The sequence below is a fragment of the Molothrus ater genome, chromosome 8 (genome assembly GCF_012460135.2).
Source record: "Molothrus ater isolate BHLD 08-10-18 breed brown headed cowbird chromosome 8, BPBGC_Mater_1.1, whole genome shotgun sequence".
NCBI lineage: Eukaryota > Metazoa > Chordata > Aves > Passeriformes > Icteridae > Molothrus > Molothrus ater.
Window position 1 is genome coordinate 27,863,511 of NC_050485.2, and position 15,751 is coordinate 27,879,261.

Sequence of the window (15,751 nt, forward strand, 5' to 3'; positions counted from 1 at the left end):
ATTCTTATTTTGAGAGAGTTTTGAATGACAGAGAAGTATTTCTTAGTGCCTACCTGGTATTAGTTCTTCCAAGGCATGAGGATTACTGGGCTAATCTTGGGGCAGAGGAACAAGGGGCAAGGAGATGATGAAGGCTGTGTGACCATGATCACCCTGTCTCCCCACAATCTCCCACATAAAGGTGTGTGCCTACTCTGATATGCAATACTGAACAATTTGGCATGTGGGTTTCTTGAAATCCCACCAATTCCTACCTAGTTTTCCTTCTTGTTGTAAGGGCAGCCTCTGATCCACTCAGCTTTGCTCAGGCTGGAGGTTCATGTGAGCCAGGAAGAGTCTTTCCTCTGACTTTATTAGGTGGTATCTTAACCACTGAGAGAAAAACTCAGCAGCCCTCAGATGTGTTGTTCACTTCTTTTGAGAATGCTTAGTTTGGCAGACAGGATCCTAGACTTAAATACAGATAATTTAGACTGAAACGCTGTCACAGCCAGATGCCAAATGACTTAAGGCAAAATAGCTATGCTTCAGCTACTTCTCTGTGAACAGAGATAATTATTCCCTGCTGTACAGAACATGTAACAATAAAATCCATCACTGATTTTATACACGTTAATAATAAGTACAACAATGTAGGCACTAAAATAGATCAGATTAATTTATTTTTTGGTGAAAGCTTAATTGCACAGCACTGAGAACACCTGAGATCATGTCTGAGTAGTAGCATAAAACTGCAGCAGTCTTGAGGATGAAGTATATTTTCCCATGAAGATGGAGACATGGAGGTGGGAGACAAAAGTTGAAGAAAAGGGGAAAACACGTTGTATAGAAAAGAAAGAGGAAAAAGGACAAAGGGAAATGAGAATAGGTTAGAAATGGGAAATGAAGTGATTTATGTTCTTGGCTGCAGGGCGAAATTCAAATACTTTAAAATACAAATGCATCAATTTTATGTATCAAATTTCAGCTTTTTGCATAGCTCTCACAGCCATTTTCTGAATTTGTATCAAATAAATTGGGGTTACTGGTTCAACCATGAATAATTCACAAAGATGCTCAGAGGCCTGGAGCACCTCTGCTATGAGGTCAGGTTGGGAACTGGGGCTGTTCATCCTGGAGGAGTCTCGGGAAGACCTCAGAGCACCTTCCAGAACCTAAAGGTACAAGAGAGCTGAAGAGGGACTTTTTACAAGGGCACTTAGTGACTGCACATAGGGGAATGGCTTCAAACTGAGAGAGGATGGGTTTACATTAGATGTTGGGAAGAAATCCTTTGCTGTGCGGGTAGTGAGGCCCTGACACAAGATTACCTAGAGAAGGTGTGGATGCCCCATGCCCCATCCCTGGAAGTGTTCAAGGCCAGGTCAGGGCTTGGAATAACCCGGTCCAGTACAAGGCACCGCAGGCCGCCCCTCCCCGGCCCCGATGGCGGCACCGCGGGCGGCCGGGCAGCAGCACAGGCCCCGCTCCGCCCCTGGGCACCGGGGTCCCACCTGGGCGGGGCGGAATGAGCGGCTCGGGCCCGCCGGGAGCGCCTGCAGACGTCGCTGGCCTGCGGGGGCCGCTGCTTCTCATCTTCCCGCTGGCGGTCCTCGAGTGAGCGCCCGGCCCTGCTTCCCGCGTGGGGCAGCGCCGACGGCGAGGCGGCGGCCCGGGGTGAGCGCTGCTCCGAGGGGCGGCAGGGGCGGCCCGGGGTGAGCGCTCCTCTGGGGAGAGAGAGGGGCAGGGGTGGACCGGGGTGAGCGCTTTGCTGAGGCGAGAGAGGGGCAGGGGGTGGGAGCTTCGCTTTCCCCCGGGAAAGGAGCCGGGGGCGGCTCGGGGTGAGCGCTTTGCTGAGGGGAGAGAGGGGCAGGGGGTGGGAGCTTCGCTTTCCCCCGGGAAAGGAGCCGGGGGCGGCCCGGGGTGAGCGCTTTGCTGAGGGGAGAGAGGGCCGCAGGTGGCGGGGTGCGAGCTTGGGTGCAGGCCGTAGGACGGGGCTATCTAATTTTATTATGATTACTTAAAATCGCTTAATTTTAATCACTTAAAAATCGCTTTAGAATCCCTTAATTTTAATAGCACTTATTTAATTGCGGTTGTTGAAAGCACTTTTCTGGTGGAGTTGGTGTGCAGTGTCACTTAGACTACTGTGCTTTATTCGCAGGTTCATTTTAGTTTGTTTTTGCCTATACTTTTAATTTAAAACAATTATAGTGCATCTTAGCATTAGGAAAGCAGGTGCTGAAAATGCATTTCGGCAGAGCCCAGGGCTTTGCTTCCTTCCCCTCAGCAGCCGCTGTTGGGGCAGTGGTTCCCCTCAGGGCATGAGGAACCCAGGGGTGCAGCCTGTGCTTTTTATTACTACAAACTTTTTTTAACAAAAGTACAGAGAGGTCTCTTCCAGAGACACAGTGAGCTTCACATGCAGGTGTTGATGGCTGCTCCTATTTGTCAGTGTGTTCCTCTTCTAAAGGAGTTTTCATCAATAATCTGCAGTATTCATTGTTGAGTTCTTTAGTGCAGAAAATGGTTTGCTGTGCAAACAAAAGAAATAGATGGTAGAGAATTATCCTTCCAAAATGAATGCTTAAATAAATCTTCAGAATATGACCCAAAAATACTTTAATTTGTGTGCCTGCCTGAATTAATCTTTAAATCCGTGCTTTTGCAGTTACCTGGCCCACAGCCACCTTTGGTCATACTCTAATGTCAACCTTTACGTGATGCCAGAACCACTTAATCTTCAACATAACAAAGTTGCAGATACAGATTTAAGCAACAGGGTCACAGGTACAAACTTACTGTTGAAAAACTTTCAGTTTTGAGGCTGAGTTTCTGAAATATTTAACAAAATCCAATATTTTGTAAGCAAACAATACAGGGTACTTTTGGCAAATGTAGAAACAGTACAGAAAGTTTTAATAACAGCACAAGTGCAGTAAGAGAGACCTTATCCTAAGCTTGACAGAGGTATCTTGACTTTATTCTTCTGTGGTTGTGTATATGCTTTATTATTGATACACATCATCAGTATGAGTATGGCTTGTAAATATAACTCCTAATTATCCAAACTTGTGCCTGCTGGAATGCCTCAGAATCTAAAAAACCCACCAGGATAATTGAAGTGTTAGAGAATTTGGAGCAATATATGGGAGTTGCAGTTCCTTCAGCAATTCTTCTTGCCTCTTAAGTACCTTGCTACTGTCTGATCCATGTTCTCTTACTCCAAGTTGGGGAGAGGGAAAGGCTTCATTTTGGGACATCTGAACTAGCTTTACGTGCAAACATACTGGGTCTGGAGAGTTCATGAAATTTGATTTTGTGTTAGGCAAGAGTTTTAGTTCAGGCAGAGTTTACAAGATTTACTTGTTTCCAGGTGGGAAAAAAGGCCATGAAAGCTTTATATTGTCTCAGTGGAGACCTTGGACAGGCCTGCCAGACTGGAACAAGATTTGAGTGGTATATGTAGCCTAGACCAGAAACAAATTCTTTGTAGGTGGATGAGTTGCCCACTTATCAAAACAGAGTTCCTGCTATATTGATATGCAGGCTTAGCTGAATGTCTTCTAAGAGTTGTTTGGTAAAGAAAAACTCACAGGAAAGACCACAACGTTTATAAGGCACTCACTGGAAAGTCAGAGTATCTTGTTTCAGAGTGTTTTGTTTCTCAGTATTGAGTGATAAGCACAGAAGGTGAAAGTGTTGTTTTAATAATACCACTGATTGCGTGATTGAGTAAATGTGGTATCAGAATGAAAACAAGTGACTTCCAGAGTGTGTCAAGGTCCAAGCATCTCCATTCCCTCAAATGGGCTGGCAGAATAGTAGGAGTAGCCAAGGGCCTTGTTTCTTCCTGCAAATATTCCATAACATAGGCATGTGTTGGTGTTGTTAATCAGATCCCTTTGCAAATACTTCTGCTTCTAGGAAGTTCTATGGAAGACAAAACTGGTAGAGAGAACTGCATAGCTGCAGCTGATAAAGAAAATACTGTGAGTTATTTCACTTTATAGTTGCCCCAAGTATTCTGAGCATTTCTAGGTAGCAGGAGTTATCAGCATGTATTTCTCTTTCTAGAACTTAAAAGTTTTGTCTCCTTTTGTTGTTATGTTTTTGTATATTAGAATATTTCTACCCTAATGGGCAGGCTTTTTCCAGTAAGAATGACTTGAGGTTTTTCTTCCACAGGTGTCACATTCTAATTGGATTAATGGGAAGCCAAAGAAATTGCAATGTTCCTCTAAGAGTGCTTTTTCTATTTGCTATGATAAGAGTTTCTTGAGTTTGTTAGTACCACCCCCTAAAGGGGGCACTTGCCATCGTTGTGGTCTGTTTGGTAAGTGCCTGCTGTCCTTGACATACAGTACATGTATCAGTGAAACCAGACCAGGTTTGCTCAATATGTCTTTAAATGGATGAATTTTTTAACTCTCAGACACAAGTATATTCTATTCAGAACATAGTTGGAGTAACAGAACTGACAAGCAGAAGAGAGCATTTCTTTATCAAAAGTGGTGGGTTTTTTCCCTTAAATGTAGAAGGAATTTGGCAGCAATCTCTGATAGCTGTATGTCAACACAAATACCTATTTGTATGTGCTTAGAATTGCAGGGGAGCTGTTTTGTAGAGCAGTTATTTAAACAGTTGTTGTTCCTTCCAATACGTGTTTTACTCAGACTGCTCTTGTCTTTTTTTTTGGTTTGTTTTTTTTTTTTTTTGTTTTAGGAAAGCTCAGATGCTCACAGTGTCTGCAAACATACTATTGCTCTGCAGACTGTCAGAAAAAAGACTGGCCAGCACACAGAGTAGTTTGTGATCCCCTTAAACAGAAGTAAGTTTGTAAAAGTTCTGCCAAATAATCTTCACAGAAAGACAATCTCTCCCACTACAACAAAAATGACCATGGGAAGGCACTAGTACAGTAAAATATGTTGCTTATTCTTAAGCTAGTACTGCATTATCTTATGCCTGTCATTATTACATATTACCAGATTTGTAATTCTGCATTTTAGTGGATGAGGAATAAGGGTTGGCAAAAATCACATACGATGAACACAGCTTTTTATCTATTTGCAAGTAGATTGTATTATTAATGCTACTTGTCAGTCTTTGGTTCTTCAAACTGACATATTTTTCTTTGATTACAGTTTAAGTCATAGCAAAACCAAGACAGGAGTTTATCTTAAGGTATGTCATGCAATTTTGACTATGTCTTGACTGGATCTGCTGTGCTCATATGATCTCAGCTCAAAGGAAGGCACTGTTCACTAACTGGTGTGATATATTGCAGGAGGAAGTGAGGTTGAGTTTTGCTGTAGATGTTGTACTTCCAGATTCTGGTGAGTGCTTGGTTGTGTGGGTGAAATAACTCACCATAATTAAGGCTTTTATGTTCACACCCCTCCCTAACACGTGTAAAAGATAACACCTGTTTTTTTTCTTTTGCCCTCCTCCCTCTTGCTGCTTTCCCCAACCTCTCCCTCTCTCCCTTGACTTCTTTTTTTTTTTCAATTCTACTTTTTCACCTTTCCATAAAATGTCATGCCTGAAATACCTTGCTAAGCTTAATAACCTTAAATTTTAGTAAGGTTACTTTCCCAATAGAATTGTATTAACTTCAGTGTGTTCTGGATCATCTTGTTTATTTTTCTGTTTTAATAGATGCATGAAAATTTGGTACTATTTTGTTTCTTTCTCATACATTTTTAACTCTTTAAAAATTAGTGTCAATTTCTAGTTCCATGTAGGATTTTACCAGCTTTCATTATATTTCATACATGCTCACTAAGTATTCCAAAGAAAGAACAGTCATTGGATATTGCTGTATCCAGTTGGAGAACTCTATAAGCATGTTTATATTTCTAACTTAGCAAGCTTCAGTGAGAGCCAAGCCAAGCACAAGAGCTTTGAGGAGTCAGAATGCAGATTTTCAGTTGAGCTGGGTTTGGCTGTCAAAGCAGATCAGTACATGCAAGGTGTACCTTTTGTCATGTGGAAGACCGTTGTTACATTTTCCTCTGGCTGCAGACAGAACGATGGAGTGCCAAGGCCATATTCATTTAATTGATCTGCAGCCCACAGAACATTCAGGGATGAGGTGGTTGATGCTCCTAGCTTGCTAAACTTGCCCATGTGCAGGAAGCTTATCTCCATGTAATACTGTGCAGTCTCTCAAAGGATGGTTCACTTTAGTCCTCTGTAAATTCAGCTGATTAAGGATTGTGCTGGGCATATTTCACATTTGGTTGCTTCACAGCACACTAGTGGTGAAGTGATGTGTAACCTGCTAACCTTTTGGAGAGAAGATTACATAAATGTCATTGCATTCTTGAAATGTTCCATGCATTCATTCCAGACTTTATAAGCAGCTGAAACACCTGTATTGAGGTTTTAATTTGAAAATAATGGTATTGAAAGTTTGGAATGCTGCTTCATGCATTCAGCTGAGAAACCAAGATTTACAAAGACATCTTGACTAAATCATTACATACCCATTGTTGTAAATAATGAAGTAAGTTATGAATCCTTGTGTCTAAAAAGCAATAATCAGTTTTTCAGCTCACAGTCTTTAGTGATTGCAAGTAAATGTTGGTTCTTACTGCTTCTCTCATTTTACGAAGTCAGACAGTCTTGGAGCTGTGAATGTGCTCAGAAAACTCAAGTAGTTGAGCTACTCTGAAATTACCTTTGTTTTGCATTTTAAACATTAAGTGCTGAACAAATAAGTAGAACATGCTCACCTTGTGATAGGAATATAGATCTGGCTCAGAGGATGGTTCTGAAGGGAAACTAGCTGATTTTGTGTGATAAATCATTTATTCTTGATCTATATTTTAGAAGACTGCCTAAATAAAGTTCCCTTAGAAATGAAGTCTCATTTAACTTCAGGAAGTGATGCCAAAGTAGACTCTCCAAGAGGTAAGCAAGCAAACCAAACTAAACTTGGGAATTTTAGCTCCTCCTGTACTGCATGATGTTCTAGCTGCTCACTAGCATCACCTCAAAGTTAAAAATATTGGCTAATGGAGCTTCAGGTCACTGCTGACATTAGCTCATAGACATTTTAACAGTATAAAACATTTGTATAGTGATTATTATGTGAGCATTAATTTCATAATATGACAGGAACCTTCCAAGTCCAAAGCATCAATAAAAATAATAAACTATATCAGTATGTTTATATTTTCAAAGCCAGGTAGCTTTTGATTGGCAACCTTTTTTCTTTTTTATGTGCAGTATCAGAAAACCATTCAAAGGGAGGTGAAAAAAAAATACCTGAAGATGAAGACTCTTCTCACAATGTTAATTCAATTACCAAGTTTGTCTCTTTAAGTATTGGAGAAGAATTTTCTGGTGTGGTTTCTCACATTCAAAGTCCAGACACCTTTTTTTGTCAGCGAATGCAAAGTGCCCGTAAGTGATGGGTTGGAAGTGGGATGTAGAAGGCCTGGTATGGCATTTTTCTCTTTGGTAGAGAGTGGCTGGAAGGTGAATGTTTCTTCTGTGTCCATGTGCAGCCTTTTAATTCTGGGTGACCTGTACTCTGTCCTTTGGGAAGAAGTGGCCTCCCTCCTCATCTGCCTGTTGTTGGAAGAGCTGTCTTCCTTGGTTTCTTCTTGGCATGCCTCCACTAGCTTGCTTTTAATTTGCACTGGCTTCAGCTTTGTCCCTTTGCTGAAAAAATCCATCCCTGGTTTTCCCTGTCTGTTCACTGCTGCTGTGATTCCTCAGACACACATGAGGACTCTCTTGGATGTTAATGATTGAAGAGCCCTACTCTGATCAATGTTAAACATTTGAAATTATCTCCAGCAGACTATAAGATGTTCTTCCAGGCTTTGAGCTTAATTATTCTGTAATAATTGCAAGACAGGCTATGTTCCAAAACCTGTGTATTTTAACATCAGGTCAACTTGCTGAGCTTGAAGCATCCCTTAATGAATACTGTGGCAAAATTCCCAGTACTCCATCTTTCCGTCCTGCTGCTGGCAACGTGTGCTGTGCCCAGTTCACAGGTAAAAATGGACTGAAAATACTAAGTTATGTCGCTTAAATTTCTTACCCAAAAGATACATTTTGTAATTATGTTTAGAAAGGTTTTATATAGAGTTTATTTATCTCTGATTTTTAGCTGTGGGTAATGCTAGGTAGTGATTTGAAAAATTGTATCTGTAAAGTACCAATTTTAAAATGTCCCTTTATTGATAAAACTCTTAACATTGGATTCAGATTATTTAGAATAGCTTATTAAGAGATCATGGAAAGTTTGTGGGTTTTTATGTTGCTAAGTACTGTTTCCCCAGGATTGGAAATAAGTATATCTTTGAAATTTCGATCCCCAAAAGAAGCACAGAAGAAATGGGATTATATGGAATGCTGCTGCTCTGTGCTTCTCAAAATACTACTGTAGCCAACACCTGGTAGTCCTGAGCTGTACTGAGATGGATGTATTTTTATATTGGTCTGTCAAAAAACCAAATCATTCTGCTCTCAGATATTACATCTCTCTTCCTTTCTAGAAGACAACCTTTGGTATCGTGCTGCTGTTACAGCTTATGCTTCTGAAGACACTGTTTTGGTGGACTATATGGATTATGGTAATTCCGACTCTCTTCCACTGACCAGACTTCGACCTATAATTCCAAGCTTGATGGACTTGCCAGCTCAAGCCATAAGATGTAGCCTGGCAGGTATGAAGTAAATGATTAGCAGTTTCAAACTAGACAGGGGGAGAACAAGTGCTATTACATAACTACCACACCTGTAGTATCTCACATTGAAACATGGGGAAGGATGGAGGTGATGGTAGGCATTATTTCCAGAATTCTTAACTGTCATGGCATATCTACAAAATGTGACAGATATTTCAGAATGTACTTGCAGTTGCTGTACCTGTCCACACATTGGTGAGAGTTGGACTGACCTCAGAACCTTTCCACACTATGTGACTTTTTAGGTGTAAACCCACCCTTCGGAGCATGGACCTCCGAAGGTACTTGCTACATGAAAAGACTGGTGAAAGACAAAGTGTTGACAGTAAAAGTAGTGGATAAAGAGAATTCTAAATCCGTGGTGGAGCTTACAGATGCCTCAGGTACTCCAGTAATAAATGTATCAAGCCTTCTCCTTGAGGGAGGCTTTGCAGCTGAGGAGTTGAGCATGGCCTTACCAGCAGCCAGAGGGAGTGATGTTGAGCAAGCCAAGGGTGAGTATGAACATGTCTTGCTGCCCTGGCATTGTTCACCTCCTCTAGAGTGGGTACAGAGAATGCAAGCTCTTATCTCTGAGAGCTTTTCAGCCTGGCTCATCAAGTCTAGCCCTCACAAGTCCAAAGTTTATCCACAGCAACTTAACTGTAAAGAATTGTGTGTCTGTGTGTGTGTCCAAGTGTGCACTCTTAACAAAGTTGTTATTGCCTGCTTTTGGAAGTTGGTACTTTACTCTTGTTAGAAGTCTTGCAATTTCCAGTTGAAGTAGGTTATGGCTGGTTATTACCTAGTTATTCCTACATCCTTATCCATTAGTGCAAATAATGTTTGCTCTATTGTCATCTTCATTGTCCTATATTTTACACATAGACCACATACTTCGTCCTTGAAAATTTGACTGTAGTAGCTTATAAAGCTTCAAGTTTATGCTTAAATTGTCTTGTTTGAATTTAGTGACCAAAGCTTCCAAGAGATTTTTGCTGAAGTTACATTAAATTTCTTTGAAATCTTGGGGAAGATTCCTGGCTTCTCTCTTATGAAGCATGCTAAGTTCCTTTTTTTCCCATCCTGTGTCTGGCAAACATATGTATTCTCTTCTGATCCATTGGTACTGAAAACTTTTTGTCAAGTCTCTGTTCAAGTAATTTTGATCTTTCTCATTAGAGGCCTTGTAGCCAGGACACAATTATTCCTTGTCTTTGTTCAGAAGAGTAAGGATCTTAGAAAAAATTAGAATAAACAGTAACTTTCCTGGCTATATCTAAACACATTTTGATCTGTGTCCCTCATCAAGGGCCTGTTTTGTACTTCCTTGGTTTATTAGTTACCTCTCACCTTTTTGTCATTTCCATCACTGAGCCAGAGCTATTGAATGCAGGTTTTAAACAGAGTGTGTTCTCCAGTGCCATGATTTAGTGTTCCCATGATGTATTCTACGACTTGTGTGAAATAATAAGTTTCTTTCAGGTACCTGAGTATAATATTCACTGCAAATTTCTGCCACCAGTCTTTCTAGTAGTCTTTTTTGCTCTTCCTCCTTAGATTGTTTCCAGTACTCTTGGTGATGGATGTTTCCCTTTTCTATGCTCCCTACCCTGTTTCCAGGAACCAAAGTTCCCCAGTGCCCCTCTTGCCCAGGCTGTTGCCTGCTAGCCTTTACTTCTGTATGTAATTACTCTTCCCTGCTATCTATGGCTTGCTCTTTTTGATAATGAAGAATTACATTAAAGAATTGGCATATTTCTCTTGGTTTTACTCTGCAAAGAGGCTCTCACTGGTAATTAGTCTGTTGGACAGTTTATAACAAGAAATTCAAGGATGTGAATGAGCATTCGGGATGGGGGGTTTTTTTCCCTGTAAAAGTTACTTTAATTTCTTTTCATTCTGTGCTTTTTTCTGTCCTCTCTAGAGGACACAACAAACAAAAGAATGTGCAAGTGGATTAAATTAACTCTTAACCAAACACTCAGTGTCATAGTGTGTACAGTGTACAATCCTGGAGAATTCTACTGTCAGATTTCAAACAGCCATGGTAAGTTTATTCAGCTTAATTCTTTCTGGTAGTTTCTTTGCTTCCTAGTTTGTTATTTATTATAGGTCTAATGAACTACTGTGTCACGTAAGCTTACAGCACAAAGCTCTGAGGTTTAAATCTAAGAATACAAATGGAGTGACCAAGAAATTGGATCGTGATATTGAAATCTGAAAATGTTGAAGATAAGCAGTAGAGGAAAGTGAAAGAGTTACCATAACCTAGCCAAAGGATAACTTAATTTTTTTTCCACTGGAATAGTGGCCAGGCATGGAATAAGTTGTTCAGGAAGGTGATAGAGTCATTGTCTCTGGAAGTGTGCAAGCGGCATCTGGATGTGGTACTTGGGGTGACTGTGGTGGTGCTGGGTTGATGGTTGGACTAAATGATCTTGAAGGGTCTTTTTCACCCTTCATGATTTAGTGATTCTGGTAATAAAAGCAAGCAAGAGACATGTTCCCTGTGCCAAGACAGTATTTACAGGAGCTCTTTTCTAGTACGCTCTCATAATTTATAAAAACTTAAAGACATATAATAATTGTAACACAAAAATGAGAAAATGCAGCTATTGGGATGTTACTTCCTGTTGGATTAGTTAAAAAGTAATCTTGTTTCTCTATCAGAAGTCTGTATAAAGACTTCTGATAGTCATTGGCATTTTAAATGCTAGAAAAAGAATGTGACACAATTCAGTGGCTGAAGAGGGAGCTAAAGGCATTCAAACAAAAAATATGGGGCAGCTCTTAAAAAGTGAGGGGTGTTTGTTCCTTTGCTTATGTAGTCAAGGAGTACATTTGAAGATTTATGAGTAAACTGTAGAGTGAACAGCATTGATAAAGTTCAGGTCAGCTCATTTCATTGATCTCATCTTTGTTTTTTTTCTAATTTTCAGAGTTACTTGCTCTAAACTCACTTAACAAAACATTGTCTGAATACTGTCAGAAAACACCACCAGATGTTTTTGAGCCTGAGAATGGAGACCCTTGCTGTGCTTTTTACTCTGGCAAGTAACAGACTAAAATAGTTATGTTTTTATAGGGTGAACATGAAAAATCAGCTGACAGTTCACATTAGTAGAGGACAGCAGAGAATTGTATTTCTTTACTAACAAGTGAAAGCTGATAGACTTAGCAAATGTGTGAAGTAATTATTAATTTTTTTTTTTAATCTTTAAATTAGAGGATGGTAACTGGTACCGTGCTGTGGTGCAAAATGTCACTTCAGATGGAAGTGTTCGAGTGAGCTTTGTGGACTATGGGAACACTGAGCATGTACCACGGGATAACATCCGACAGATCTCGTCCTCTTTCCTAAAACTTCCATTTCAAGCAATTAAATGCTGGCTCTCAGGTGAATCTTATTTTCTCTTACAAGAGCTCTTGCATTTAGAAACTTGCTGCTTTGGGGGAAGGAGGTGATGACAGGGAATGCTGTGCAGAACTCTGTTCTTTTGAGTTTGTTTGTTTGCTTTCTCTTCTCTGAGCAGTTCTCTGGAGTGATCTGCATGGACTTTGCTTACTACTTTATTGGTCAAAAGGGAGCTTGTTCAGTTTGCTTCATCTGTAATGCTTACTGGTTTTTGGTTGTTGCCTTCCTAGGAGTAAAAGTGCTTTTGTGCAACTTTATTTCTCAAAGCTTTTGCAGGCAATGGAGCTAATGTGTTTTAGTGAAGCTAGTTGGCCTTTCAGTTCTCTTTCATTTGACTCCTGAAGAGTTTGGCACTGTATTGCTGTTTCTCAGTGTTTTGCAAATTCCTTTTCCACAGCAATCAAAATTCTGCAGAACTTCTCTTTCTTTCTGGTGTAGCCTGCTTGGTTTAAAAATGAAAAACATGGAAACAGGAAAAAGCTCGAAACCTCATTTTGTTCAAGTGTCTTGTGCTCTTCCCCTGCCCACCCACCCTTAAAACACTTAGGTTTTGTCTGCTCCTTTGATAAAAAGGCCTGATTATACTGATCCAAAACCAGTTTTAATAATGTTGTTTGTGCTGAGGCAAAGGATTTACTTGGCTGAATCATAAAATATAGAAGATGAAACTTGGGAGTCCTGAGAAAATGTGGACATTCAGAAAAAAGGAGGAAGAGGTAGAGCAGTTAACAGGATGAAAGACAATGTGTTTCCCTAGGGTAGTAAAAGTAGCCTTGATATTTCAGGGTATGCTCTAAAGAAATTTTTTAAAGTATTTTTAAATGAAATTATAATGTTGAGGAAAGTCAATATTAATGAATGAAGATATTTTAACAGTTTCTTACTTCCTAGGTATAAAGCCTGGAAACAGCAAGTGGAATCCAGAAGCTACAAGAAGATTTCATATGTACACTTCAGGCTTAGAGCTTCAAGCCACAGTAACTTCCCTTTCTGAGGATGGGGCAGGTGTAGTGCTTACTGATAATTCCACAGATTGTCCAACAATTATCAATGAGATACTAACTTCAGAAAAACTGGTTGTGAAGGAAGTTCTACAAGATAAAAATGACTTTCCAAACACATCTGTTGACCAGAAAGGTAATTAAAGGAATGTTAATTTTTAGATTTAACAAGAATTTTCAGTATTCCAGCCTTTAACTGTTATTTTCTTGTTTAACTACCATTAATATCAATGCATAGTTTTGGGTATATTGTCAGTTCTTACAGTTGAACACCAACTGCCCTGCAGGTGGCATTACAGACAAAAAAAGAAAGTTAAAAATCTGTGTGTCTTAAATGAATGTTGTTTGACTCTGTGGGAATCAGAGAATTAGAAGTTTTCTATGACTAAAACTTTCTCATGTTTGCTTTTCAAGGTCTTCTTTTCTTTTTTCTGAGCTGTTTTTTACTTTAGCGCCTTTTATATGCCAACAGTTTATGAACAGCAAAGTAAGCATTATTTATCTTGATTTAGATTTGTCTTCCTGAAGGGAAGGCAGGTAGTTGTGTCTGAAATTCAAAAAATTATTATAAATATCAAATAAAATAACAGTTCCTTAAGATATATGTATGTTTGGAGGACAGTGGTAACACTGCATTTTCTTACAATTTCTGTTAGCAGCCTCACTTGGGCACTGGAAGTCAATTGAATTGGCTGTAGATGAAACCATGTCTGTCTGTGTAACTGAAGTTGTAAGCCCAGACTTGTTCTATGCTGTACCATTTCCAAATAAAGGTAAGAAAAAGTGTTCATTGTTCCTAATACCAGTAAGAAGTCACTGTTGCAAGCTAGTTAATAAAATTGTGTGTAGTGAACTGAACCATGTAGAAATGTATCTTGGGCAGTAGGAAAGTATAAAAATGTCAAAGATGGGAGCAGGGCCTTCAGTATGCTCTTCACTGTACCCAGATGTGGTTAGTGAATGTGGGGTTTTTCCTGTAGGTCAAAAGAAGCTCTTTAAGGAGCTGGTTTCACTGGAAGACTATTGTAGATCTTGCAACAAGCAGCCCTTCCAACCAAAACTGGGTGAAGCCTGTTGTGCTCAGTTTTCAGGTGAGACAATCGTTTGTCCTTCCATTTCCTTGGCCAGTGTAAAACACAGCTTTCATTTTTGCTGTAGACAAAGGAAAAACACCAACTTGAAAGTGCTTATGGATCTCTTAATTGTGCTTCTTGTCATTTGGCCTCTAATATACCTACCACAGCATTTAAAAATTCTTTTAAAACTCTACAGTCTCTTGTTCTTGGGATAAACTGTGTTTATAAGATGATTCTTCACACGTGACCATTCTTGTCCCAAACTTTTCAGGTAATGGCAATTGGTACAGAGCTGTTGTTCTGGAAGCTTCCCAGTCTGCAGTGAAAGTTCTGTATGGAGACTATGGCAACACAGAAACTTTACCCCTTTCAAAGGTGCTGCCGATCACTGATTCCTATTTAAAGCTGCCTTTTCAGACTATTACATGTTCACTTGCAGGTAAGAAAGCCACCCCAAAATAAGCAAAAAAACCACACCCCAAAAACCTCTGACTGGTTTTCTTGAACATTATTATTTTTTACCTGTTCTGGAAGTAGCGTTCATTCTGGTAAACAACATGACAATCTTCTGAAATAGTATATTGGTAAGTACAGTAAAAGCTGGTTTAGAAAGTATGGTTTTAGTTCATTATCTCTAGAATTTCAGCTATTTATATTAGGAAAATTTAGCATCATATTTTCCAAAGCATATATGTATGATTCAAGTTATATCTTAAAGGAATTATTTATATAACAGACTTGATTTTCCTTTTTCCACAGGAATAGAGAAAGCTGAGTGGTCTCCATTAGTGCTTGACACGTTGAAAAAACTGTTATTGAAGCAACATGTCACAATTACAGTGAAAGGGATTAATGGAAATGTTAATTTAGTAACAGTGGAGAAGCACTTGGACAATGGTTATGTGAATGTAGCTGACAAACTGCTAAAGGAGGGTTTGGTCACATCCTGCAGTGCTAAAAACTCACACAGTGAACATCAAGGTACATACTTTGGCTTGATTACTTCAGTTTGCTTATTCTGAAGAGCTTGTAAGCACACGGGGTGGCTAAATGACTTTTCCTTCTAAAAATCTTGGACAATGCCACATGTCACCTCTTAAATTAGGGAAGGAATGTGTATGTGTGTACTTTTCTCATTCACTCTGGTTTTTGTAGGTAATGAAGGTGAGATCAGCTGCTGCTGCAAAGAATTAAAAGTGCAAGTAAGATTTACTCCAAGCAATACTTCCTTTTTTATGTTTCCAGAATTCAAAAGAAACCCTGTGTAGGAAGCAAATGGGAGTAGGGGGAATAATAGCTACTGAAACATGGAAGTTTAGTGAAATGTATCCTGACACTTGTTCTCAGGTTTTTTATATATGGTAATAATTAGAGCACCCTGAAGCTGAGGGAGGACGGTGTTTAGAGCACACAGACTTCATTAGGCTGTACTTTGCCCCACAGACAGCTCTTACTTCATTTTTCAAGTGTTTGAAGTCTCAGGAGTGGCACTTTTCTCTCTTACCTAATTTAAGATGGTGATCTCAGTCTTAATTTGAGTATTTAATCAATTTGGTTTGAGGAAGCTGCTTCAGGAAAAAAAAAGGG

General features: G+C 39.6%; 1 protein-coding gene across 1 annotated transcript; it reads left to right on the forward strand.

Moving 5' to 3' along the window:
* Positions 1 to 1,425: 1,425 nt before the first annotated feature.
* TDRD1 (tudor domain containing 1) lies at positions 1,426 to 15,432 on the forward strand. The gene is given in 22 exon segments (XM_054515677.1): positions 1,426 to 1,623; positions 1,625 to 1,656; positions 2,651 to 2,769; positions 3,907 to 3,971; positions 4,168 to 4,315; positions 4,705 to 4,810; positions 5,127 to 5,166; positions 5,270 to 5,318; positions 6,820 to 6,897; positions 7,216 to 7,392; positions 7,887 to 7,994; positions 8,499 to 8,669; positions 8,936 to 9,184; positions 10,597 to 10,719; positions 11,612 to 11,722; positions 11,899 to 12,069; positions 12,979 to 13,224; positions 13,745 to 13,861; positions 14,069 to 14,179; positions 14,436 to 14,603; positions 14,924 to 15,145; positions 15,320 to 15,432. Coding segments are annotated over 22 exon segments (2,922 nt in total).
* The last annotated feature ends 319 nt before the right edge of the window (positions 15,433 to 15,751 follow it).